This window comes from Lepidochelys olivacea, assembly GCF_965140295.1.
Source record: "Lepidochelys olivacea isolate rLepOli2 genome assembly, chromosome: 1".
In the NCBI taxonomy this organism is placed as follows: Eukaryota; Metazoa; Chordata; order Testudines; family Cheloniidae; genus Lepidochelys; species Lepidochelys olivacea.
The window spans coordinates 252,681,664-252,709,506 of NC_140411.1; the positions used below are offsets into that span (position 1 = coordinate 252,681,664).

Sequence of the window (27,843 nt, forward strand, 5' to 3'; positions counted from 1 at the left end):
GGATCATAGGAATCCCTCAATAATAAATACATTTTACTTACCACAAGCTCCCCGTATGATGAAAGGAGTCCTGCCCCATAAGCTTTGATGGATCCATTTTGTTTGCAGAGACCAAACTCAATAGTAAACCAATAGAGCTGATAACCAAGAACAACTAATCAGTTTGTGAGAACCATAAACTAAACTCATAATCACCTCCCTTTTTGTTTCCTTGACTTGTTCCCTCTCTTTCTTTTGTTTGTTTTCTCCCTATTGCTTTTCTTAATTTCTGTTATCTTTAAGCATTAAGTCTGTATATTTTAAGAAAATATCCTTACATATTTATATATTTAAATTTTAAAGTAAATTATCCAAATCTACTGCCATTTGCCCCTCCAAAAAGGAAACTCAATTTTAAAAAATGCTAACCACGTGGAGGAAACAAAAGTTTTGCCTGCTCCATTATCATTTGATTTGAAAAATGCTACAAATTGTATTGTGCCCTGTGAACTGTCAGTTACATTTTAGTCAATGGAGACATAGAGATGTCTGTGGGGCCTCCACAGAGGTGCAGCAAGCACCCGTATGTTCCACTGTGTAGGATCCGTGCCTGAGATTGTAACACAAGTTATCTACTACTTGAGCAAAGTGAAATAGGAAAGGTCCCCTCCCCTCCATTCTATGTATGGCACTATTAGCAGAAATTTGAAATGATCCATCCCTTAGCTTCAACATCCACTTTAAAATGAAGGCAATTCCATCTTTTATCGCATTACAACAGACAACAAAGACAAGTATCTTTTGGCTGCCCTTGCAAATTGAAGTAGTTCCACATTAAGTGCTGGATTGTGACAGAGCCCTACAGACCTGCTCTGGAGAGTAGGGGAATTAGGACACTTTCCCCCTCCGCACCCATGTTAACCCTTCCGAAATTGCAGTTTCAGACATGGGGAAGCTGGGGGAAGGAGGAAGCAGGGCCTATACACTCAGTACCTTTCCCCAGCAGAAGGACAGGGAGGGGTAGAACCTATACCTGCTCCAAGAACAAGAGAGAAACAATAGGGAAGGAAGGAATCATATTCCCAATGTGGCTCCGTGTCACAATTCATCTCAGGCCTCCTTCTGGGGCATTCAGCTATGCACTGCCCCTTACACAGAGCTAAGCCCTAAGTTTCAATCAAACCCTAAGTGATTTGTTTACAACACTCCACTTAAAGAGTTGGTGATACCTCACAGAATAGTATGAGACTATTCTACCTATATATCTTGGTTTCTTTGATGTATAGCATCATAGTTCTCTGACTTGTTATTAGCAAGGACGTTTACAATTAAAACAACCCAAAAGCCAAACAAAGAAACAAACACCCAGGATTGTTGTTCCTTTGGGGTTTTCTCTTCTAACTACTTTACCCACATTTCAAATGATAATACTCCATTTGTGATGTTCTAATCATCTAGGTCCTTTTTATTTTCTAATGGGGATCTTTTCCAATTCCTCATCTTTTTAGTATAGGATCTCTTTGGTTGGATCCTGAGGGACAGGAAGGTGGAATGGGGTGCCCCATTCTTTCTGAAAGTACCCCATGTGTCACTTCTGTGATGCTAAGTGAGTGAGGATCTTGGATCTTGACACTCACAGCCATAGTGTGATACATGCTATGATGCCACCTGGGCAGTCAGTTGAAGCATGAATGCTGACACCTTTCAATCTGTCCTGCTCTCACACAGTTGTGTAGAACTGGACACATGTTCAATCTAAATATTAAGAACGGAATAGACGAAGGAATCAATGGTGGTTCAGCGTTAGATTTAGTAAAATCAATCTCATAACACTTAGCAGCACACTTTAATTACATTAACTAGCTTGTCCTCACAATGGTCCTATGACATAGGTATTAATACCCCTATTACAGGTGGAGAGACTGAAGCAGCCAACTAAATGAGTTAACCAAGATCACAGAGAGAGAGAGAGAGAAAGAGGGGGGGGGGAGGGAATGCAGATATTCCTGGCTCCCAAGACCTGTGCTCTGGCCACTAGACTTGAGAGGCATTAAGAACTAGATTGTGACAGCAGCACTCATGCATCAGCATGAGTCTGATTCCATAAGTGGTCTCACTGACTTCAGGAAAGGTCTCATGGAGTATGGTCAGCAGGAGGAGTCGGAATGTGTCTCTATGTGATTTGGTAATTTAGAGCCAGCTTGTGGACCCCATTCTTCCACTGATGAGCCAGGAATCTCAGGAGTTGTCCCATTGACGTTAATGGGACCACTTGGATGAGTCATACCAGGGGTTCGCAATCTGACCCGTAGTTTGCATCACTTCGTTGGACAACCATAAAAAACTAAAGATAATTCATTTGTTCCCCTCCCCCGCCCCCCCCCCCCCCCGAGCTGAATTCCCAAGTACTGGCGCAGATGGGATCTAGGGACAACGTAGCTCTTTTCCTCCTGTTTTTGCTCACCCATGAAGAGTCTTTCTCACGTGTGCCGTAGACTCCTGAGGAGTTTGGACGGGGGGGAGTGTGACTCCTGCCATGGCATTTTATGGGATACCTGGGCTCCTGCCTTTCACAGTAGGTGCCACAGAAGTGTTAAAAGGTTCATGGGGAACTTTGCCCTCAATCTGCGTCCTGGCACATGTGGTTGAGCAAATCTTCTCCAATGGGTGACTGGAGAAAGGGAACATTAGACAGGCTCACAACCCCTGGGCTGTTACTGGCAACCCCCTCCTGGCCTGCAACAAAGAGACTGAGAACTGCAGGGTTTGCAAAGATATATGTGGGCTCATCAGGGAGGGGCTGCAGGAGCTGCTTGTATGTGGGGGGGCATTGGAAGGATTCCTTTGCCTCTGGCAGAGCTCTCCGTAGATGGATAATTCACCCCGACACAGCTGATTTACTCCTGGCACTCAAAAATCATCCTGATGAGCAAGCATGTACCTTTGGAATAGGCCAGGTTGCATGAAATGGTAGGTGTTCCCGAAAGCCTTTCACCCGGAGAATGACCCAGGGTACAGCTATACTGCAAAAATAGACCCACAGAAGCAAGTCTCAGAGCTTGGGTCAGCTGAGTCAGGCTCAGGGGGCTTGTGTGACTGGGCCAAAAATAGCAGTGAAGATGTTTGGGCTCGGGCTGGAGTCCAGGCTCTGAGACCCTCCCTCCTCACTGGGTTTCACAGCCCCAGCTTCAACCCGAGCCCAGACATCTACACTGCTATTTTTAACTCTGTAGCATGAGCCCTGTGAACCCAAGTTATTTGGCCCAGGCTCTGAGACTCATTGCCGTGGGTATTGTTTTGCAATAAAGATGTACCCCCAGGGTGTTTCATTAGGGGTCAGAACTCCATTCAAGTCAGTGGAGTTATCCCCATTTATACCAGCTTGCTCCAGGTCTTCACACCACCTCACTATCCTCAAATTACACAGGTCAGTGTGAGGTGACAGTATGTTATCATATCAATATACTCAGAGTTTGCAGGCTCAAATTGCAAACATCTCCGGCCAGTGTAATTTAAAATGTCTGTTCACTAAGTGGTGATTCTCATAACCAAGGAAGGAGGAAACTATTTGTGATTAAATAGGAGAGCGAGTTAATAGGATCCTCACACAGTCCCCTACCCATTCTCTCCCAGAGGTGCTGGAACTAGGGGTCCTGGGGGGGTGTGACAGCACCCCCTGGCTTGTAGTGGTTTCCATCATATCCAGGGTTTACAGTTCGGTTCAATGGCTCTCAGCCACCCCACTATACACATTGTTCCAGCACCCCTGTTCTCTCCACGGGAACTTGCACTTCTGGTGCACAGATTTGATCACAGGAGAGCAGGGGATACCTTTTGTGGGCTCTCTTTGTTCTTAAAGTATTGTCCATCCCAGTGCTAAGTGATGTAGTGTATGATAGTCCAGTCTTCCTTACAGTGGTCATACACAACTTCCACAGGCTGACATTTAGGGCCGTTGGCTTTGGGAGCCAGTAACTATTTTTGGATGGCAAGAAGCCAGGCGATCACGTTGCGCTTTCTGTTCTGTGGGCCCTGCTCTACTCAGATTGCAGGACAGTTGTGAGCTGCTCAGACTGGGCAGCCTGGTAAAGTGAGGCCAGCTGTGAATTTGTATTGTGGTTTAGCCTTGGAGCTCGATTCTCCAATGACTGGGGCAGCTGGCTAGGGGGCAGCCACAAGAAAGACCTCGTGGAGCAGATCCTCAACTGCTGAAAAGCTCCATTGACGTCAGTGGTGGTGATGTTGTCTTATTCCAGCTGAGGATCTGGTCATGTAAATGATGATAACTTCCACTGTCTGAAATGAACAGTGATGAAATAAAAACACCAGTTCTTATATCGCACTTTTCATCCATGGATTGCAAAGAACTTTAGGTAGTACATCAGTATCATTATCCCCTTTTCACAGAAGGGGAAACTGAAGTTCAGGGAGGTGAAGTGACTTGCCTGAGGTCACCCAGCGGCAGAGCCAGACTAGAACCCAGGTTTTTTTAGTCCTGGTATGGGTTCTATCTGCAAAGCCAGGCCGTCTACAGAGTAATAGCTACCCTGAGATTGCTGATGATAGTTCTAGTGTTTGCAACTGTAGTGACTATGTGGATCATCACAGCTAGTGGCTGGTTTATGCTCACACAAAAATAAACCCTTTTTCAACGCTGGTTTAGTTTAATAGTAGGATGCAGGTAATCTGACCTCGTAGCTGGTGTGACGTGAAGCTGGAAGTGACTGATGACTTTTCTGTGACTGAAACTGAATGAGGACCCTGATTCAGGAAGACATTCAGGTTCAGGAAAATAATTAAGCACTTGCTTAAAGTTCCGCATGTGTTTATCTGCTTTCCTGAAGAAGGACGTATTTGAGCACATGCTTCTGCCCTTTCTTGATCTGGAGATTCAGTTCAGAGGCAACATTTGTGATGCCTCCATTTTCGGTACCCAACTTGAGGCACCTGAAAGCGAACGCTCAGCATTTTTCTCAAAATCAGGGCCCTTGTATTTTCTCTCTGATGTTAAAGTATAATCTATACTTACTGTTGCCAGTTTTTCAATCTCAGCATCAGATGAGCCAAGAGAAGCCAGTCCAATAGCCTAAAGCAAGTAGACAATGTTATACTTGTGTTATTGTTTAGCCAACAGGAGAAAGACAGAGATAGAGGAGTACTATCTCATTTCTAACATGAAATAGTCATTGCTGTTTGTCAGCCGACATGTCCTACAGGGGTTTCCAGGATACCGTTGTCTCTCTGGCCCCATCTACACAGCACAAGGAACCAGATTTGTTGATCCTTAAAACTGTTTAATCACATGTAGTTCTTGGCCTCATGTTGACCAGTTCTTAGCCTAGTTTTGACCCAAGGCATATGCCCTCTCGCCCCAAACAACAAAGAAATCCCTTGTTATGAGGCCAAGGTTTATATGGCTGGATGACACCTCCGGCTTCTCCCATTACATGGCCTGGCAACATACAAATAGTCTCTTTCCCACCTGCCAGACCCCTTTCTAGCTCCTATGCCAGCTCCCCTCACTGTCCTTGATGCCTATCTGCCAGCCTACCCACCTAGCCTTGTCTTTTCAATTGCTTCCCCCTTGCCCTCTCTGCCTCCCTATCTACATTTCTGGATTCCCTCATACTTTCATGTTTTCTGGTACTCTTCCTGCCTCCTTACTGTCTCCCCTATTCTTTCCTTCTCCTCTCTTCCTAACTGTTCCTCTTTCCCCCTCTGCTACCATGCCCATCCTGGAACTCTCCATCTTCAACCCTGACTGTACAGAAAAGAATTCAGAAGCAGGTTACAGGTGAGAATGAGTGAAGTGGTTTGGATAAAGAAAGAACCACCATCTTCAGCACCAGAAAAATAACCAGAAACTTGAATCAAACCTTATCTGAGATTGAAAAAGTTCACTCCTTCTGTCCTGTATCGATGACGTGACCCTGCAAACTCAACTGTGTTTTCTGACTAAAGGAGAGAGAGCGGCAGAAATGGCTCTCACTACAAAGAATCTGTGTGAGTAAGGAAGTAACATGCCTCATGCCAGGCATGCCGCACAGTCAGAACTCCAATGGGCAAGGAAGCTCCTCTGCTGCTTCTTTCATGTCAAATTTACATGCAGCCACTCGGTAAATGGGTCAGATGGTGTGGACCCAAGTTCCAGCAATATGCAAATGAGACACAGCTCTACCTATCCTTCCCCACATATGTCATAAACATAAAGGGAAGGGTAAACATCTTTAAATCCCTCCTGGCCAGAGGAAAAACCCTTTCACCTGTAAAGGGTTAAGAAGCGAAGATAACCTCGCTGGCACCTGACCCAAATGACCAATGAGGAGACAAGATACTTTCAAAGCTGGAGGTGGTGGTGGGGGGGAACAAAGGGTCCTGTCTGTCTGTGTGATGCTTTTCCCGGGACCAGAGCAGGAATGCAGGTCAGAACTCCTGTAAAGAGTTAGTAAGCAATCTAGTTAGATATGCGTTAGATTCGGTTTTGTTTAAATGGCTGATAAAATAAGTTGTGCTGAATGAAATGTATATTCCTGTTTTTGTGTCTTTTTGTAACTTAAGGTTTTGTATAGAGGGATTCCCTATGTTCTGAATCTGATTACCCTGTAAGGTATCTACCATCCTGATTTTACAGAGGTGATTCTTTTTTACTTTTTCTTCTATTAAAATTCTTCTTTTAAGAAACTGAATGCTTTTTTCATTGTTCTTAAGATCCAAGGGTTTGGGTCTGTGTTCATCTATGCAAATTGGTGAGGATTTTTATCAAGCCTTCCCCGGAAAGAGGGTGTAGGGCTTGGGGGGATATTTGGGGTGGGAGGGAGGAGACGTTTCCAAGTGGGCACTTCCCCTGTTATTTTTATAGACACTTTGGTGGTGGCAGCGTTTAACCTAAGCTGGTAAGAATAAGCTTAGGGGGTCTTTCATGAAGGTCCCCACATCTGTACCCTAGAGTTCACAGTGGGGAAGGAACCTTGACAACATATGACCACACTACTGCCATCAAGAGATCCCAGGGCTTGGATGAGCTCATCTCTTGGATGGAGAATAGCTGGTTGAAGCTGAACCTGAGCAAGATGAAGGTGATGTTTGTGGGCAGAGGAAAGTATGTTGAAGAGCTTATAGCTATGGTGCAGTCCCTGTTGGTGGGAAGATATACAGCCATAATTGGTCAATTCAGTTGTAGTCTAGGACTACTCTTGGATGCCTCACTGACACTGAGCTCTCGTATAGCAGCATCCATGAGGAATGCTTTCTATCAGCTCCACTTGGTTAGGAAACTCCATCCCATTCTAGTGAGCGAAGACCTGCTCTTAGTTATTCATGCCTTCGTCCCCTCTCAGCTGGACTACGGCACTGCGATATACCCGGCCATGAAGCCTTTCTATGTTTAAGAAGCTCCAACTAGTTTAGAATGCAGCAGCGCCTCTCCTCAGCAACGCAGGCTACCATGAGCACATTACACCTCTCCTTCCCTCTGTCAGGAATCAGGACAGCAGCATTGCCAGTATGGAGGCAGGGCCTGCAGCACAGCCAGTCTCTGGGCAACCTAACGAGCGCGGCTTGCCGGTGGTAGGCTGACTGACTACACTGCCCAACTGGTTGGCAGAGTCAGCGGGCCGGCTCTTAAGCCCAGCTGCAGCAGCAGTTCAATGGCGCTCAAAGCATTTGCCTTGCCCACGGCTGTCACAGCTCCTGCTTGTCCCCAGCCCTGGTCCTGCCTTGACTCCAGCCTTGCCCATGCTTTTCCTCACTCCAGGTAATCCAGTTCTGACCCTTGACTCCGATTCCTGACCTCTGACTCCGGCTCTGACATTTGGCTCTGATCCCTGACCCTAGGCTCTGGCTACTGACTCTGGCTGCGACCCTTGGCTCTGGCCCTGGACTCTGATCCTTGGCAATAGACATCTGTTCTAATTACTAGACCTGACTCTTGCTCTGATCATTGGGCATGACTCCTGCTTTGACCACTGGCTATGTCCCTATCACATGACACCCTCTTTACATTAGGTTCCCATAGAATTTTGAATCAAATTTATGGTCTCAGTCCTTATCTTCAAGGTGCTCTGTGGCCTGGGTCCAGGATATGTAAGAGACCATCTAAAAGTCTGCGGGCAACAACTAGGCTCCTCTGGTGCAGTGGAATTCTGGACAATCAGTGTCAAGCTCATCTGTGCAGGAGACATCTTTCTCCAGGGCAATCCCAATCTGTGGAATCAACTCCCTCAAGAGCAAAGGACCATCACAAACCTCACTACTTTCCGATCCCAGGGCATGGTGCCTTTCTTTGTCCTGTCTTCTCGAACAAACATCGAGTAACAGGTGTGTATATATATATATATATATTTTTTTTTAAAAGACATATGCTATCCAGAAAAGACACTCCACTACCCATGCATCTCCCTCTGGGGAGAGGAGGAGAGAAAAAACAACATATAACAGATGTGTAGTCACATGGCTTGCTGGAAGACTCTCAGATACTATAGTGGTGAACATGGGTATAAAAACGTGAATAGAATTGAATAGACCTTGGTAATAGGAGCATAATACACCTCCAGAATTGCATGAGACACAAGGTCCTTTATAGGTTTACCAGCCCAATGGAAATTTGAGCCTGTTAAAACTGCCATTAAAGACAATGGAAAGACTCCCATCAACTTCAGTGAGACCTCGATTGGGCCTATTGTCACTTCAAAAGAGCACTACTGAACTTTTCAGCAGCAGTGGTTGACTGCAAGAATCTGTCTCCTCCCTTGTATGCTCCCCATTAAGCTAATTGCATTATTTTTAATTCTCTGGAGCCTCCTTACAATTCAAGCCCTGGATACAGTGTCATAGTAACAGAAACAAAACAAGGGCATTTTTACCATTAATTTTCACATAGTGGATGAAATCAAGAAGAATTTCCATGACGGGAATTCAGCCATAAAAAACACTTGATGTCATTCACTTAAATTAGTGAGCAACAACAAAACCTGGTGGTTCTGAACTTACTAAAGGCCCCCATTTTTACATCTTTTAATGGTTTTTTATTTCTAGTATCAAGCAAAAGGGAGTGTTTCCCCTCCCCCCCCCGACCCCCACAGTGCAGGGCAGTCACAGGGCATTAGAATATTATATGATCCACTGGTTCGAATATGGTAATGACCAAAACTCATGACCCGGTGATAGCTCCTGCATGTTCCCAGCCCTGGTCCTGCCTTGACTCCAGACTTGCCCAAGCCTTTCTTCACTCCAGGTAATCCGGTTCTGACCCTTGGCTCTGTTCTCTGACCCTAGGCTCCATGTCATGAAACCAACCGGTGGTCTCTTTCCAGAACTACTGGACAAGTGTCTACATCACAGAAACACTGGCACTTTTGTTGACCGTGTCAGTAGAGGAAAAAGACTGATGGGGCTAGTGCATGAGGAACCTTTTAATCCCTGAGAGCATCCCACCAGCTCAAGTTTGAGGCATGTTAACAATGCAGGGTAGGGGAAGTTTGTGCTGCTTTTTCCTGTGCTGTACCTGTTCTGTGTTTAATTAGAGAACAGACTGGCAATCCCTAGAGATTGCAGTTCCCTAATTAGCCACAGAACGCAGTTTTTCAGAAGCGCTAAATCCACTATGGGACAGATTCTGATACTCTTACATGGAGTAGCGGCTTACTCCACATGTAAGTACCATTTACTTTAAGGAGACTGCTCATGAAGTAAGGCTCTAATCAATATGAGTAATGGTGTCAGAATATGGCCATTTATAAACAAGATAAAACTCTACTGAATGCCACAGTGAAGGACATAATAGAAGTACCCTGTCAGATTGAAATCAAAATGCTGGGACAGGATCAGCCTAAATTATGATGGCTCCTGTCTGTGAAACCCAGAGATGTGAGTTCCCATGCAGTATGATGGGTACCTAAAAGAAGAGCCTATTCATTCTCAGGCAGGCAGTTCTTAGGGGGGTCTCATTGCAGTAATGGCTGTAAACTGAAGCTTCCCTCTTCTTATTTCTGCCTTGGTTCTTATCTCCCCTAGGTGACACTGCCTGCCTGTCCTCAGGTATATTTCCTCTAGGGTGTAGCTGGCACCCCCCAGTGCAGGAGAGTACAAGTAACACCATCACCTATACAGGCATAAATGGAGGAGAATCAAACCCTCAAAATTAAAATAGCAAATCACATCTAGTCCCTTGAATTCATTGCTACTGGAATTACAGACAAGGTTCCTTACCTGTGAGAACTGTGCAAATTCTTTGTCTGCCAACATGGGAACATGGCCCAACAATTCGTGGCAGCAGTCCCTGGAAAACAAATCACTTTTCTCATGTAATAAAGCTTGTTTTATGTGAAAGTCCACACACCCCCTCCCCCGCAGTACAATTCTAAGCGGAGCATATCAGCTGTTTCACTGCTATTCTTTCCCTCCCAAATCTTTGCACAGAAATTTCACACGGGCTAGATTCTCAACTGGCATAATCCAGTGAAGCTCCATTGGGGACATGTATAAGAATACCACTGGAGTCAGATAGACACCAGCTGAGTATTTGGCTCTAGGTCTCTGCCTTCATTTTCTCCTATCCAGCTGTCTGTGCTCTTTCCAAGCCTCCTACCTGTCCAGCTCTGTGTTATCTTCCTACTCTTGTCTTTAAGCCTTCTTCCATGCTTTGACTTAGAACTCCCCAGATCCAGTAATTTGCTCAGATACCTCCTTCTTTACATGGACATCTCTCCCCAAAATTTACTTCTTCCATGCAGCCTTTCATTGATAACCTTGCCAAGCTCTGAACACACATCATGAAAACAGAATTCAAATGGCCACAGCTGCCATTGACTTCATTCATACCTGTGGGTGCTCAGCAGCTCCTCCAAAAACCAGGCCACAACTACAGCAAAGGCCAGTCTTTTATCCAGTGCCTCTTGTACATATAATCTGTGTATGAACTTGATTTCGAACTGTACACCATGAGCCCAACTGAGAAGTGGTGTGAATGCTGGTGTGGAAGAGGATGTGCAACTGGTGTGGGACTTGGAGAGGCAGAAGTGTGGACTCATAGCAAGCAAAACAACCAAGAAGAGGATGTAAGATAAGGCAGGGCAGGGCAGGCCCTGCTGTCCCACTTACTCAATGTTTAAGTTATACTCACTTTCATCCACTCTTACCGATGTGTAACTTACCCCCTAATCTTCCTCCCCAATTATGTCAACTCTGAATTTGGTCCTTGAGGACTCATCTTCAAAGGTGCTTAGCAATGCAGTTCCCAGTAACTTCAGTGGGATTGATGGGTGTTCAAAATCAAGCCAAGAGGCTGTGTCTAATTTACATTGTATGCTTCTCATGGCTGGGATCACATTTCCTGTGTTGTGGATGCAGCCAAGCATCTTCTCAGAATTCAACAAATGGTCAACATAATAAGTATGAACAGATTAAACCAGCTGCTCCCCAGTCTTTTCCTTCTCCAGACATCTTTGCAAAAGAAACAGGCTCTCTCTCGTGGATCACTTCCACCTCTGCTTGCTTCTCAAATTATTTCATTCTGTGGCCCATGTTGTGGTAATTGAGTCTACAAATTTATCCTAATTGCAAGCTCAACTGTAAAAAGTGACTGAAAGGTCTTAAAAATGTCACAATAGCTGAAGATAACACATGTTGATGGGCAAAAGGTAACCAAAGTCCAACTCAGACTGTTGCATAAGCTTGTTTATAAAAATTAGCACAAGTGAAAAAAACAGAACTGAATTAGTCCAAGCAAAAAGAGCATCCTGACAGAACTCAAGGACTATGTTAAAATCACGCCTGGTAAACAAGAAAGGCCTGGGACTGAAAATTCATGTATCAAAATTGGTGTTGGAAATTAGGCCTAATTTGTAGACCAAATAATGAGGGAGTGGGCTCATTCTGTCCATCACTCCCTTTTGGGCTCCTTAAAAAGACAGAGAGACAGACTCTGGGGGAAAAACTAATGGACTGCGATACTGGCTGATATAAGATGAGAGAAAAGGAAGGAACAAGGTTTGTCATCATGGCTGCCACCCCCACCAGCTCCTGGAACCTTGGGCCACTTTCATCCTTATCCTAAGAGGTGTCCTGACCAGACTGGGCCAGAGAGAAGGGGGCATACCTTATCCCCTCCTCCACTAGCTCTGGCTGAATCCCAAACACCACCTGCCATGTGAGACTTGGTTTCCCCTGCACACCCCCTTTGTTCTTTTCCTTCCCTACCTTATTTCTTCTCTTTCCTATCTCTCTCCTTTTTCCTTTTGTTTGAGAAGAATCTGTCTTAGCCAGGCAAGACTGCATTTTTTTTAAACACTGCTATAAGCCTGTGACCAGACAGGGAGATAAAAACAATGCTCTAAACAGCCTGGTGATGATATGAGTTTGTCAGGTCTCAGAGTTGCTGGTAAGACTGTGTGCTGTGCCTGTGTTTTTCCAGCAATGAGGTTGCAAGCGATAATCAACCTCAGAGACAGAAGCTGCTATTTTCCATCTTTGCTGTTCTCTTCTGTCCCCTTTTGTGCATGTGTATCTTGTTTTGTCTTTTAAGAAATGGGATTATACTTTAACAACAGCTACAAGAACAGCTCCAACCCATCTCAACTAACTTCTCTTCTCCCCAAAAGAACAGTTATTACCATCTCAAAACCTGTCAAACAAAGGGACTTTTCCTTCTAGAAACGCTCTTCAGTCAGAGGGAAAGGGAACGAGGGAGGGATGTTGTTAAAGTGAAAGCCTTACTTAATACTTTACATTTCAAATGCTTTAACTTTTTCCTTCTTTTCTGTATCTTTAATAAAAGGTTTAAAGAATGTTTAATGGTGTTTTTGCCATGGTAATAAGCAGACTGAGGTCTCTGTATAACAAAGACCTTGTCTAACACTGCTGTATGTTGGACAATGACTGGGTTACATTGACACCTTTGACTCTTTGAGCCCCTGTATTCCATCTAAATGAATACAACCACCGCGACGAAAGGCTCACAGACTGAGAACCGCTGGATTATGCCATATCATCCTACTTACGGTTCTGGGGAATGCATAGGGGAAGAGGAATGCCTTATATACTGTGTGCTCTGAAAGACACGAAATGCCAGGCTGGCAAGGAAGTCACGAGGAGATAGCAGCCCTGCAGCTGGCCTCAGCTGAAAGCCTGTTCTTTCTGCAAAACAAAACAGCCCAGCAGGAAAATCTACTGTGAACATGACAACTCTACACCATCCAAGCAGTTTGAAATTTCCTTTGCATTTAGTCCCAGAACTTTCTGGTACAGATGGAGAAGGAAAATGTCTGTCTATTTTAGGTACTAATATGGGCTCTATTACTGTGGTATCTGAATGCCTCACAATCCTTTGTGTATTTATCTCTCTAACACCTCTGTGAAGAAGGGCAGGGGTATAGTCCACACTTTATGGATGGGAACTGAAGCACAGAGGGGTTAAGTGACTTGTCCACAGAGCGGAACTGTGGCACAGCAGGAAATTCAAGCTGGATCTCCCAAATCCCACCTACTGCCCTAGCCACTGGCAGCCTTCTTCTCTTGTAATCATAAATATCAGAAATAAACAAGAGTTTTGGATGGGAAGCACACCCTCTTGATTCAGGGCACAAGGTAACTTCCAGCCACTGGCAGTTCAGGAGGTATATTCCCTGGTTATACATTAGCCCGTAACTTCCTACTGCAAGATTCTTACCCCTTCCTCTGAAGGAGCTGGCATAGGCTTCTGCCGGAGACCAGGCACTGAACTAGATGGACCTCAGGTCTAAGCTAGCCTGGCAATACCTATGGTCCTGCATGGGCCTTTTATGACACAATCAACTTCAAGTAGTCGAGTTACCATATGGTGTTATGTTGTGTTTCATTTACTTTGTATGCATGATTCAAAAGCAGGAACTGGAGTTACACTGGCAGGACACTGCCATACATTTTTGGAGAGGGCGTCTCTGTTTTTTGCAGTCTGTTGAAATCATTGGGGTGCAGCAGCAATTGAATTTACATGGGATCCCTACAAGGTATGTAATAGGTAGGGTTACTCCTTATGGGTAATTTGGCCCTTAGCCTTTCTACATTTTTATTTGATCCTTCTTTCCAGAGCTGTCAACTTCCATTTTTCCATCTGCTCTTGCACCTTTGTGTTTTATTTGTCTAAGTTTAAACTATAAGCCCCCTTTGGCAAGGCCCATGTTTTCTATGTATTCAGAAAGCATCATGTAAAACTGCCGTGCTTTAAGAAGAGTAGATAATCTATTTGAAGTCCCGTATTCCAAATCTGTGTTGCATTCCTTGCTTTCATAAATACCGTTTCATCTCTTATTTTAATTACTTTTATTGTGCACAACTAAAAAATAAAAGGACAGAAATGGCTTTGTGCTTGCGTTCCTAATTTGTTTAAACAGAAATGTTTCCCACAGAAACCAAGCTGTTCACATGAAATGTTTTATGTTTCTTCCAGCACATTTGGTTTCGGTCTGTTTGGTCACTAGTTCTCTTTCTCATATAAAGACGATCTTTCAGAGGAAGAGGTAGAAGCCCCATATCTAGAGACATTTGAAGTCAGACTAGACAAAGCAGGGAACACTCTTTCCCTGGCAGGCTGATGACCTGGAGGAAAGGTCCTTTCCATCTTGAATTTCTATGATTCATTGAGCCAAATCCAAAGACAATGTGTAAGAGGCAGCATGTAAGCTGCACTGTAGTAAGTACATGTGAATCTAAGAGTTTAGATTGTACTTGGGCTACATGCCTGTGCAAGGGTATCAGGAGGAACTGGGAGAACCTACACTGGCTAGTCAGAGGCCTGTCATGGCATTTAGGCCCTGGCTGTAGCACTCAGGACTAGCATTGCACATGACCACAGCTCCACCTACATCTGGCCAGCGATGGAAGAAACTGCACACTGCCTCCCATTATAGGATATAGTGGCTGGCATGTCCCCACCACATGCTGTGGAATTCTGGGAGACACAATGCCACCCAGAGTTCCTCTGGGACAGTGCAGCTCTTCACCACCCACAACATGGGTTGGATTTCATCCAAGATATTTGTAAATAAGAGGTATGCCTCATGCACCCTAATCTCACAAGGTGGCTCACTGACATGGGACTGGCTGTTGCGGCTTCTGCAGATCTTGCAATGACACCATTAGACTCTGACTTAGAGTGAGTTTGTGCCAAAGGGATCTGACAGTAACTGCAACTCTCACAATGCCCTATGAGGAATGCTGTATGATAAGGAGAATCTAATGTTAGAACTATTGGTGACAAGGAGGTATCGATGAATATTGATTCAGACTGGACCCAAGTATCTTATCCACCACTATATGAGTCCAGCCACAAACAACACTGGTTTGTGGAACACTCTGAATTTCCCTCCCCCAGTAGATATTTGCAGAGTTTTCTAACTGATTTTTTTTTGTCATACGTTTGCCCAGAACAACTTGCATGATGACACATGGAAATAACGTAGGACACAATCTAGAGCAGATGTGGATAGCCACAGACATCAGTAAACAAAATCTGACAGTTCCCATACAAACAGTGAACACCAGTAGATCCTTACTTTGCCCTAATCTCCCTGCTTCTGTTATCCCTTCTGACGTTAGCTAGGACTGATAAAAAATATCAATATCAGTCACATTCAGAGCAGTATCCCAAGACTTATTGACAAAGATTACTTCTAGAGCTCCTTGCTGGCAGTAAAACACACAGAGAAGACACCTACCCAATTCCTCACCACCATCCAGAGATGCCCCGATATTCTAGTGAGTGCAGGAGGCAGGGTTGAATAGACAGGAAGGGGGGAGGGAGAATAGTAAAACAAGCCCTAAACTGGTCAGAGTAGCTTGCCCAAATGGTCAGGGCAGATATGGTTGCCATGTACACCAAGGAGAGGCTCAGTGGAGCAGAAAAGGAAGAGAGAGCAGAGAAGGAACTGGGTGATGGGTGAAGCCTGGAGGTTTGGCTCAGGGAGTTGAGGAAAGACATGGTTGAATCCACTGTGTAGGGTTTTCCAAAATGAACAGTAATCAATAAAACAAAATGTCATTTTACCTACACAGTGAGGTATGATGTTCCCTTAGTTGGCCTCAGGAGTGTTGTGATCCACTATTATTTTAAATGATTCTCTTTTTTCCTATATTAAATAAACTTCCCTTAGCTAAGGCACTTTCAAGTCTTACGCTTTTTTTTCAGGAAAATTTCACTCTGGCACATTCTCAAAGGGAAACAGCCTCTGACCGCTGGTGAGAGGCAAATGATAGGAAAAAGACAAGTGACCTGGTCCAAGACATCTTCCAGACACTGGCTGGGATCAGTAGGGGTCTGGAAGAAGCCAGCTGAGCAGAGGCAGTGGCAGGCATAGGACATGACAGTAGCAACAACAGTGTGTTACGAAAAACAATGTGTATTATGAGCCCAGTTCTGACCACATGTTCACTAGTGTAAATCAGGAATAACCCCCATTGAAGTCAATGGAGTTATACTTGTATATCACCAGTGTTAGTGATATCAGAATGAGGCCATTGTCCCCATGATCCACTGAGGAACTCAAAGGAAACCTACAATATTCCTAGTTATTTCTCACTTTCTGTTAGTGAGCAAGCTAAAATGGGCCAGATCCGTAGGCCAAGCTGAGTAGTGTTCAGCTCATGCACAGGTGTGTGAGATGTCGGAAGTTGCCTCTCAGCCATCTTTCCACTCTCCTTAGCCTTAACACACCCACGAGCTCCCAGCATAACGTAGAGCAGCCTAAAGGCAGCTCTACATTATATCAGCAACAGCAGCTCTCTAGGACTGCTTTGCCATCATGGAATCACTGGAGGGTATTGTTCTCCAGTTCCACCTCCTCCTAGCCCTGGCAATGCCCTCAACCCACCCAGGAATGCCTATTATGCCTGAGGTTCGGGGGGAGAGGGGATGGATGACATACTCCTGGTCATTCCCATTTACACCACTGAAGGATGTCTCTACATCTGGGGACTCCCTGGCTGCACTAGTAATGCAGCTGTCCAGTCTCTTTTTGCTGCTGGATCAACACAAGGACCTGGCCCAATATATGTTAGTCTCTAGTTAAAATGACAATGTACTGGAAATCTCTTCAGCAGTAGGTTAAGCCAATTTGTCTTGCATTTGTTTATTGGTAGATGGAGTGGATCACTTGACTGGATAAACATCCAATTTAAACTTTATTTGAAGTTAAATCTACAATTTATCTATTTATTTTGCCCTACTTTAGCAACTGTCTTTGGCCTGTATCTGGCACCCTTCCTATTGCTGGGAGAGCAGCAAGGAGGGTGTTTTCTTTTATTGCAGCCATTCCTTGGCTACTCCAGATTACAGTGATTTTGGCAAGCCGATTTGTCGAAAAGGCACACCCTGCCTTGGAACTGAATCCGGCCTGGGGGTTAGCAATACAGGATCTCAATCTCCACTGTCCTCTGTCACTCAAACGTCTGCTGACAGACTAACTTGAGCTTGCAGCCTCTCAACAGTGTATCTATTCCTAACCCCCCTCTCCTTGTTATTAGCAAACAGATCTTCACGGCCTGTGCAGTCACAGTTCCTTCAGAATGGGGGTCTACCATCAACTCCTCTTTCCAGCACACAGCATTGTAGATTTCCACCTTGGGAGTGCTAAAATACAATGGGCTGTAATGTCTTGCCTTTTAAAAATCTGGAGACATCCTGAAGCTGAGGTATACTATCCTCTTGGTATCCACAGCATTTCTCCAGCTGCTGAAAGGCATCCAGGTACTGCTTACAGGCGTGGGTGGGATAGAGGCTGCTCAGCTTCCTGTAGACTTCTCTCCTGAAAGAACAACAACCCTTAGTTCGTCTCCTTTACTAGGAGCAGCACCTCTTCTCCCTGGCTTCAGAACCACGGCGGTTCACACAGGCAGCGCAGAGAGGATATCTAAAGCCGAGCTGAGCTCAGAAAAAATGATGCTCTGAAGCCGAAGCCTGGATGGAGGCTGCAGGGTAGGATTTTTCCCAGGAGATGGGCACAAAATGAGGAACCAGATATGGGCCTCGATCTTGTACTTGGCTCTGCTCAGGCAGATCTTGGTGCCTGTGTGGAACCCCGTGAACTGTTCAACTGTGAAGAGGCACCCAGAGTTTCCCTATTCAGGAAAGCACTAAGTATGTGCATAAAGTGAAGCATATGCTTCAGTGCTTTCTTGCATCAGGGTCATTGTGCAAGTGCAAGATACCACCCAGGCAGATCCGAATGCAAGATGGAGATTTCCATCATCTCAAATTTTGGAGGTGTTTAGCTTATTGTAAGGAAAGGTGCTATACACTACTATATAAAAATATTTGGCAGTACTTGGAATCTAGGGCTTTGGTTTGGGCCCTTCTCTTATATTTTATTATTTCATTTTAAAGGCTTCACTTTTTAACTATATTTAGCTGTTGCAAAATAAACAAGCACTAAAGTGATGGCAGGGAAGCTTATAGAAAGAGTTATATTTATTCACACCCGGCTCTGGGGTTCTAACAAGTGTATAAACATTGTTTTATGAAAATTGAGCTCATTCTTGGAAATGCTGACTAAAGAAAATGACCTTCTCTTGTTTTTGTATTGTAGTTTTTTTGCTGCTATTGTTGCTATGGAGGTGATAGCCAGTATCTTGTAATGGTTTGTCATTCCATCACATAAACTTCTTATGTTAGCGTGGGTGTAATCGGGAAAAAAAGAAACAGCCTTAGACGGTGGCTGTTGTCAGTATTGTAAAAGCTGCATGAGCCTGGACCATCTCCATGGAGCAGTTAGGAAAAGTTCAGGAGAATGAGAGGCCAGATTTTGCCCTAACTTATTCCCATAGACTACCCCTGACTTTAATGGGATTGTATAGGGTATAAAGCAGGGCATGAGTCCAAGATTGCTCTCTGGACAGTCTTAGCTAGACTTATGTGAAGAATCTGGACATACTTACTTCAAAGAGTGACTTTACTGTTAATACTAGTACCAAAGCTTAGGCAGGTTAGGAGACTAGAAATGAGTGTGACCCAAAACTCCAGGCCAAATATTCTTCTTCAGCTTTGGGAAAGTTTGTATTCTGATAAGAAGCTGGATGCCCTGTCCCTTATCTCTGTGGAACTAATCTTGGTCATTTTGTTTTAAAACAAAACAAACTTTAAAGTCCAGGGGCCAGAGCCTCAGGCAGTGTAAATAGACACAGTCCATGAGTTTTATCTAATTGTCTGGATGAGGCTTTGGCCCACAGTGTATTTTGTAATCATGTCTCTTTCAGCACCATTTGTCTGCATAATTATCACCATCAGCATATAAGAGGAGAAGCCACTAGATACTGGCCTTCTACTATAGGGCTTGGAGGAGGAGACATGGAGGACAGAAGCCCCACAGAGAAACAAGTTGTTGCCAGGATACTCTGCCATTGGAGGAGCCATTTTTTGGCCCATTTCTCCTCCACATGGTGGTGTTCTGACTCCCTGGTTGGATGACAGAAATGGGGACTAACATAAAGAAATGGGGACTAATGGATAATGAACACCAAATATCTTGTGTGGGCATAAATACCTCAGTTCACATGTGAATGCAGCTATTTGTACAAGGAACAGGCATTCTCCAAACCATTGTACAGAGCACATGAATAAGAATGAACTGAGCAGCTGGAAATTCAAATGAATATTTGCGAACCCTGTATTCAGCCTGCTCTAGCTGTAGGGACCAATGGCGCTGAAGGGCCAGTGCTGGCCATCCCCACACTAACAAGAAGGGTGGAAAGGGCAGAGTGGGGTGGAGGAGTTAAGCCGAGGAACCTGATCCCATAGCAGCCCCTCAGACTGCAGTCCACACTCTGAGAAGACTAGGTGAATCCCCGCAGAAGAGTTTGTGATCCGGCCTTGGGATGCCTATGATCACCAGCAAAGGGACATTCCTTGTGTTGAGGCTGCTTTACCTCTAGTTGTCACAAGGGGGTGGGACTTCTGGGCACCCGTGTTCAAGAAAGATTAATTCACACTGGAACTGGTACAGAGAAGAACCGCTAGGACGATCAGGGGAATGGAGAGCCTATCTTTTGAGAGGAGAAGACAAGGAGAACTTGGCTTCTTTAGCCTAGCAAAACAAAGGCTGAGGGGGAATCTGACTGCTCTCTATAAATGCATTGGGAGTAAACCCCAGGGAAGGAGAACAGCTATTGAAGCTAAAGGACAATGTTGGCATAAGAACAACTGTGTATGAACTGACCATGAACAACAGGCTGGAAATTAAATGAAAGTTTTTAACCGTCAGAGGAGTGAGGCTCTGGAACAGCCTCCCAGTGGCAGTTGTGGGGCCAAACACTGTAACGCGTTTTAAGGTGGAGCTTGATAAATTTATGAATGGAATTATATGTTGTGGTTTCCTGTGATAGCACGGAACTGGACTTGACCCAGCAGATCCCTTCCAGGCCTATGTTCCTATGAATTCTGTTTACAAATCAAGTAGAAAGGAGCTGAGTTAGAAAACAGAAATTACAGACTTTTAAATATACTTACTTATACTTTACAAAACTTTTAAAATATTTTTAATAGACCAATACTTCCCTGTTAGAAAATGTAAAATTGTGCTTACACTTACAATAGAGACAACTTTAAAATTAATTTTACAGGTTGCTCTAAAACAAAGTTCAGTATTACATATGCTTTTACTGCAAATGGTTTATTTTTTTTTAGAAAATTATAAGCACTGCAAATTTAAAAAAAATATATTTTAGTCTTAGAAAATAGAAGAAACAGTGGTCTTTATTTAGTATTCTCAGCTGCTGTGCACTATTAAGCTGCACTGTTAAGCAGCTGCAGTGTTCCAGCCCAGAGGTGGCTACAATTCAGTCACAGGAAAACAGAACTGTGTACACACAGGATTCAATTCTGCAGTCCTTATACAGGGAAAATGCCCACTGCTTCAGTGAACAGCTTTTCTAGGTATGAAAGCCTTGGAAGGCAGCTCCATAGTAAGCTGTCTGAAGCAGAGGAAAAGTTAATCTGTTTTGAAGGCAGAACCTCCTTATGCCAAACTTCTCCACACAGAGTTTCAGAGCTTCTCAGGAGGAGCAGATGGTGAGCTCAGGAACATGTGCTCCTCTCCTTCCTTCTGCACTGAACCTCTTCTCATTCTTTGGATTGCCTTCAAAGTACCCAGGCCATGAGGGGGAAAGCAGAGGCAGTCCATCCTGAGCAAGGCTGCAGTCACTTCCCTGTGTGATCAATGGTTTGTGGAAAGATGCACCATCCTTAGATGACTGGGATTGGTTTTTAAAATTACCTGGGACACAGAAGAGTGATGTAGTTGCTAGAGAAAGTAGAAAATGTTCCTTCAAAACATTTTTTCCACAGAAAATGGCTTTTTGAATCAATGAAAATGTTTGAAAAAAATCTGTTTTTCTCACAATTTGAAGGGATTTTGTTAAAAAACCTGAAAAACATTTTTTTATAAAACAAAAAAACCCTACTTTTTTTAATTATAAGCTGAACAATTCAATTGCTGAGAAAGAGAAATATATATCTATACACACTCAGTACAGACAAAATCCTAAAAAATGTACCATTTGTCTGACCCAGTATGGCCATTCTTATGTTCTCATGCTAGCTGCATTCAAAAAAGAATTTGATAAGTTCATGGAGGATAGGTCCTTCAATGGCTATTAGCCGAGATGGTCAGGGACAGAACCCCGTGCTCTGGGTGTCCCTAAACCTCTGACTGCCAGAAGCTGGAACTGGGTGACAGGGGATGGATCACTTGATAATTGCCCTGTTCTGTTCATTCCCTCTGAAGCATCTGGCACTGGCCACTATCAGAAGACAGGATATTGGGCTAAACAGACCAGTGGCCCGACCTCATGTGGCCATTCTTTCGACCTTAATTTTTTTAAAAAATCAATGAAAATTTGATTTTCATCAAAAACATTTTGTGAGAAGAAAATTATTTCCTGACCATCTCTAGTATCATAGAATATCAGGGTTGGAAGGGACCTCAGGAGGTCATCTAGTCCAACCCTCTGCTCAAAGCAGGACTAATCCCTAATTTTTGCCCCAGATCCCTAAATGGCCCCCCTCAAGGATTGAGCTCACAACCCTGGGTTTAGCAGGCCAATGCTCAAACCACTGAGCTATCCCTCCCCCCGTATAGCCCCTAGATAAAATTTATTCAGAACACTGAGGATAATACACCTGAGAAATTTAGGATCTGATCCAACTCCCATTACACTCAGTGCAATTATTCTTATTGACTTCTGAGGAGTAGGATCAGACCCCTATTTGGTGTGGGAGGAGGAAGGTAATAAATATTTTAAAAGGGAATATTCATTGTAAATACTAAAAGCTAGTAAAAATCTGGATTTCTAAAACTGAACCTTGATCTGAATAGTGTGGTAAATTAAGCGCATTGTAAAATGCACACATGCTGAGAGCATATGTGTGCTGTTTCTTTAAAATGACAGGTGAGGGCTGTGAAAGATTCTAGGCAGACTCTTGACAGTGAAGCAGAGGGAAAGAGCTGGGACAGCTTTAGGGCTAATACTATTTCCTTATTCTAATCAAGTTCCTTGTTCTCTGTTAGAAGAAGGTGACTGTCAGCCTTTAGTATTGTCACATGACGTATGTCTCAATATCTTTGTCCTCTGTTCTCCCTTTTCCAGGACTGTTCAGTTTATGGCTCTGCAATAACTATGCCTGACAAAGTAGACTCAGATTGTCCAAGCCCTGTTTTTGGAAGCTGAGATTTCTGTTCTTGTTTTCATTTTTATACACATGTTGCTACAAACTAATGGAATCCAACAGCTCTTCAGAGCTAACATCAAGGGAATTTACAGCATGTTAAAAAATTTCCCCTTTGGTTTCCCTGTATCCACATGAAGTTGTGCTGTAATGCAGCTGACCTCAGCACACAGCCCGAGGGAGCTACGGTAACAACTGTGAGATCTAAATTTGGAATTTGATGTTCACAACCAGGGACTTGGGTTGCTGGGGCTAACTGTGTTGAGGAGACAAATAGATACTCCCAAAAGGCCTGTTCCATTTACCACTATGGGAATAGTTCTAGGTGGAGAATGGCTTCCGTGACGGAGGTTGGCAGAAAAAGGGGAAAAACAGGAAAGAACACAAAATTTAATTTTCTTAAATACAACATTCCCACACACCAGAACATGCCAATATTGTTGGCTGGTGGGAGCTGTCATGAACATGACGCTAAGGACTTAACAGGCATGTTACTACTTTTCGAAGGTTATTTGAAAATCTAGCATTTGAGCTTCTGAAAATAATAGAAGCTGGATAAGTGGCATATGATGTTCCTTGGTGATTATCTGGTGCTCATTTTGCAAATTCTAAGGCCCGATGGATTTTATTTAAAATAAAACATTTCTTCAGAGAGGAAGGATGACCTTGTTGCTGAGGCGCTGGGTGGGGACTTGGGAGATCTAGGTTCAATTCCTGGCTGTGCCCCTTAAGACCTTGGGCTAATCATCTAATCTCTCACTTTCCCATCTGTAAAATGGGGATAATCATTTTTCCTTTCTCCCACCTTTTGTCCGTCTTGTCAATTTAGATTGTACACTCTTCAGGGCAGTGACTATCTTCAACTATGTGTACATGCAGTACTTAGCACAGTGGGGCCCTGATCTCAAGTAGGACATTCTTTAAAATTTTACATTCTTGTAAAACAAGTAACCCATAGCAATAATTATTGCTATATACTGTGATTTTTGAAAGGCAGCTAGGGATGATGGAAGGAGGTGGACAAGGAAATAAGAATTCCCCTTTCCTCCAAAACCTTCACCCATTTCTGAAGTTGGCAAACGTCTTCTCGGTTTAATGAATTTCTTGCATCATTTTTTTGTTGCAAACCCCACTGGGGTTTTTACACAGGGATAGCTACAATGGGGAAAACACCGGGGAAAATGTGCTGCACCAGTGTGAAAAGTGACTTTCTCTAGTGTGGCTTGCCCTGGGTTCAGCTGAGATCATGAAGCTTTTATACTGTAAGAAGCTTTTATACTGTAAGTTGAGACCATGTTTATTCAGAGAGTGAGTCAACTTAAAAAGGAACATTTTTAACGTAACGGGAAACCTGTGCTGTGCACTGGGGTTAGAAACTTCCCGCACCCCATAAATTGCTAGATAGATGCATTCCCTTGCACCTACTATCTGTCTCAGCATGTATATATTAAGAGCACACCTTTGCATCAGTTCTAGCATATAAAGGGGAGGAAAGAGGAGAAGAGAAAAATTCAAATGGAAAAATACACTCTGTGTGTGTGTATATACATTTGACTACACTGCTTTTTCTCTTCCCTCCCACTTTCACATAGTTTTTCACTCTTTTTGCTCCATTTTCACCCTTTTTTTCCACTGGATTATTCTTTCTCCCCTTCTCGCTTCTTTTTCACACTATCCCCTAAGTAGAACATGAACCAGATAATGTTCAATTTCAAGTTAAGAACATAGGAATTGCCATGCTGGACTGGCCAGTGGTTCAAATAGTCCAGCATCCTTTCTCTGGTAGAGACCAGTAACAGATGATTCCAGGCCCCTATGTTTATAAGGACCAAACAAAAACCACAGACTCAAATCCAGATCTGGATAGAGATCTGAATTTTCTGGCGTGGGACCAATCTCTTTTAAAGATTCTGAAACGCTCAGTTAACATTTATTTGATCATTTTTCAGTCTTACACACTTCCAGGTTCTGGCCAAGCCAGGAGCTGCCAAAATATCTTGCAAGAAACTGTTTCATTTTATTTCCACCCAAACAGAAGCAAAAGAAATCTTAATAAAGCACTTGTTCTTATGAGTTTTCAAGACAAATTTAGCAGATTTTCAAGAGTTCTGGATAGTATGGTTAAGTAGCCAGACTTCTTAGTGTCTTTTAACTGAACCAGAACTCTGAGGGCTAGATCCACAGCCCTACTAAGTCTACTTCATGCTGCTTTGGTCCTAAGCTCCACACCTCCTACCAACATCACAGGGCATGTGCCAGCCCCTTAGCGAGTGCAATTTAGAGCAGCCCCGAGGTTGTTCCAACCTGCCAGGGATCAAATTTGCCTCTGCTATCTTGGAAACTGGGTGGAGGCAGAAAGAGGGGCCACAAATGTAGCAGAAAGCCTCCCCTCACTTAGATGCACCAACCCTGAGCCTTCTGATGTATTCTCACCACTTAATGTAACCTGGAAGTAGACTCAGAAGTCTATTCACCCCTCAGTGCAGGTATGTAACTCCTCTTAGCAACACCAGGAGTTACACTTGCGTGGGGAGAATAGAATTCTGCAAAATGAACAACAAGAAGGGATCATTAAGACATCAATTAAAATTAGAGATGTCCAATATTATTTGAAAATGTAGGGCACCATTGTGCACTTCTTGCGCCTCCAAAATTTTCCTGGGTTTCAGTAGAATTGCCCCATGACCTGTCATGGGGCAGGATATGAAAAATATACTCACCAAGTAGAGGTCTCCTGGACAGTGTACTCAACTCTAGGCAAAGGGTCTCCTCTTTAAGGAGAGAGAGAGAAAAAAATTATGTAGCTGATTTGAGTTCTAGTTTCAAATATAATTTTCTTTATATGCGTCAGGATTATTTGGCATACTAAAATAAATACAAATAAGAAATAATCATCCCGAAGGATTCTAAAGGGTTTTATGACCCAGGTGTCCTAGGCTCTACCGAATCCCCAGGGGTGGTGCAAACAGTGAAATACTGTAAAGGAAGGACCACTTGATGGAATGTAGAGGAAGCAGTGCTGTATTGTCTCCCGTTCCCATTGCTTAGCTGCTGGCAGACCATCAACAACATAGCTGGCTAGCCAGAAGGTGGGATGGAGCTAGGAACAACTGCTCCATGTGACATAGTCACAGGGGAAAGAGCCCTAAATTATACAGCAAGTGGGTGCATAGGTATATTGTGCATATTTCAGCATTAACTTCCCCTCTGTAGTTGTATCTACCATCCGAGAAGGCGATCATTCACACTACTAGTGAGGGAGCAGGCTGACTAGCCACCATGTATGGAGGCTGTCATTAAGCAGAAATCTCCCAAGGTTCAGGGTTTCTCCTGAGTTCTTGGGCACCATGTGGCTCACAGCTCAAGGTCATTATGCATCTTGCTAATGCCACCTACAAGTGGGTAGAATGAATTTCAGTGTCCACAAGGACAACCCCCCAGACTTCTCTTCCACTCCCATGTGTTTTTACACAGAAAGGCAAGAAAGTGTAAATTGTTCATTTGAGGATAAGTCCATCTTTTTTTTTATTATTATTATTTTCTCCATTTTCTGTAGGACATGCACAAGTCCTTGTCTACCTGACAGGTTTATTGAGGTACATGCCAAATCCTAGAAGGAAGATAGCCTCATCCTATAATTTAAACAAAAGAGTCATATAGAGACCATTTTCCCCCTAGAGTTACATGAAATTATGCAGAGCTCAGTGAGGCAGCCCTAAAGTTAAATATTAAATTAATTTTCATTGTATTCTGAAATGTTCCTGATTTGCCTGGGATGTGTGTTTCTGTGATTAACTCAGTTTTCCAACAGATGGCACCACAGACCATTGGCCTAGGATTAAGTTACATCAACCATAAAGCTGCTTACAGGTGAACAAAATCAGACTACTTACTGTGAGAGCACACAAAATGTGAAACTGACTTAGAACAAGTAGTTTTCCAGTGGTGATGCACTTACTCTCTGTAGCTGAAGGCCAGGTCTGTAAAGAAGGCTCTCCGTTTCCTGTACTCTGGGTCAGTGTAGCCCTAAATTGGGAAATAATTTAGCATCACTCTTACATCAGGACATATTGATGGGCTTGGATGGATTTGCTGACAGAAACATTCAAAACTAACAGGCCTGAATTTGGTTGTTTCTTCTATTGCAGTCTCTCTGTGGCAAGGCATCATGGGAATATTACAGAGTAAGCCAAATTCTGCACTTAGTTACACCCATGAAATCTCACTGACTTTGGACCTGTTCCTACAAAGGAATGTAAATTGTACTTAGGTCACAGCTAAGCATGAAGATAGAGTAGGCTTGAGTAGTGAGCATTATACAGAATGAAAGTCACAATTTAAGTGGGAGAGTTAGAAACTAAGCTCACTCCATTGATTTTCTGCTTAGCCATTGTGAAAAGGGACTATGTTAATATGGAATTGTATGCTAGGAGACGTTGCTATAGGATAAGAGTTGTTAAGTGAAATTGTAAGATGAGATGTGTCTCTGGGCAAAGACCAAAAGAACATATGCTACTGGGTGACCTGAAAGACAGGATTCCTGGATGGAAGTGTCGTTAGCCTGCTCATTTGGAACTTTGGGGGGTTCACTGCTATGGGGAGAGGGAGCAGGATCACAGAGGAGGGTGGGGAACGGGACTGTGGTCAGGAAGGGAAGCACCACCAGGATCTTATAAGCTCAGGCTTTCCCTCTGGAGTTAGTAGAAGGGTTACTGAAAGCTACTGTTATCTTTCATTTGGTTAAATAAAAGTTGAGTAGTTTTTCACACGTAAAAGTCAGCAGTGTCGTTAGTCGGTGGGTTTTGAAGAGATCTACAAGGCCCACAAAAGAGAGTTAGGAAAAAGCAGACAGGATCTTCTGCTTTTCACTGGCAAGGGTCGTGACAGGAAGCTGAGGGATGGGGGTGGGGGTGGGGAAGGCTGTAGTAACAACACACAAACACCAGTGCTGAACAAAGTGTGCACCTAGGAAGGGAAAGGTCATGACAGCCATTTTAAAATATGAGACATTTAGAGCTAGACATATGATATTTTTCTCAAAAGGGAGCAAATTGAAATTTTGAGTTTCTTTTTTCTTATGTTTTACTAGAAATTCAGCTCTTCCAGTCAGGTCTTTCCAATTCTTCAATAAACATTAAAAACATGTGGAATCAAATCCCTTTAAGGTTTACATCACT

General features: G+C 43.6%; 1 protein-coding gene across 1 annotated transcript in view; it reads right to left on the bottom strand.

Moving 5' to 3' along the window:
- The window catches only part of LOC311522260 (tyrosine 3-monooxygenase-like), a gene marked incomplete at its 5' end in the record, with an annotated part of 44,947 nt that overhangs the window by 13,419 nt on the left and 3,685 nt on the right, over positions 1 to 27,843 (bottom strand). Inside the window, 7 exons of the mRNA XM_084631384.1 lie at positions 42 to 137; positions 5,009 to 5,065; positions 10,186 to 10,255; positions 12,975 to 13,110; positions 17,608 to 17,753; positions 25,387 to 25,437; positions 26,625 to 26,692. Of these exons, the coding sequence (XP_084487510.1) occupies positions 42 to 137; positions 5,009 to 5,065; positions 10,186 to 10,255; positions 12,975 to 13,110; positions 17,608 to 17,753; positions 25,387 to 25,437; positions 26,625 to 26,692 (624 nt within the window). The remainder of the gene's footprint in view (positions 1 to 41; positions 138 to 5,008; positions 5,066 to 10,185; positions 10,256 to 12,974; positions 13,111 to 17,607; positions 17,754 to 25,386; positions 25,438 to 26,624; positions 26,693 to 27,843) is intronic.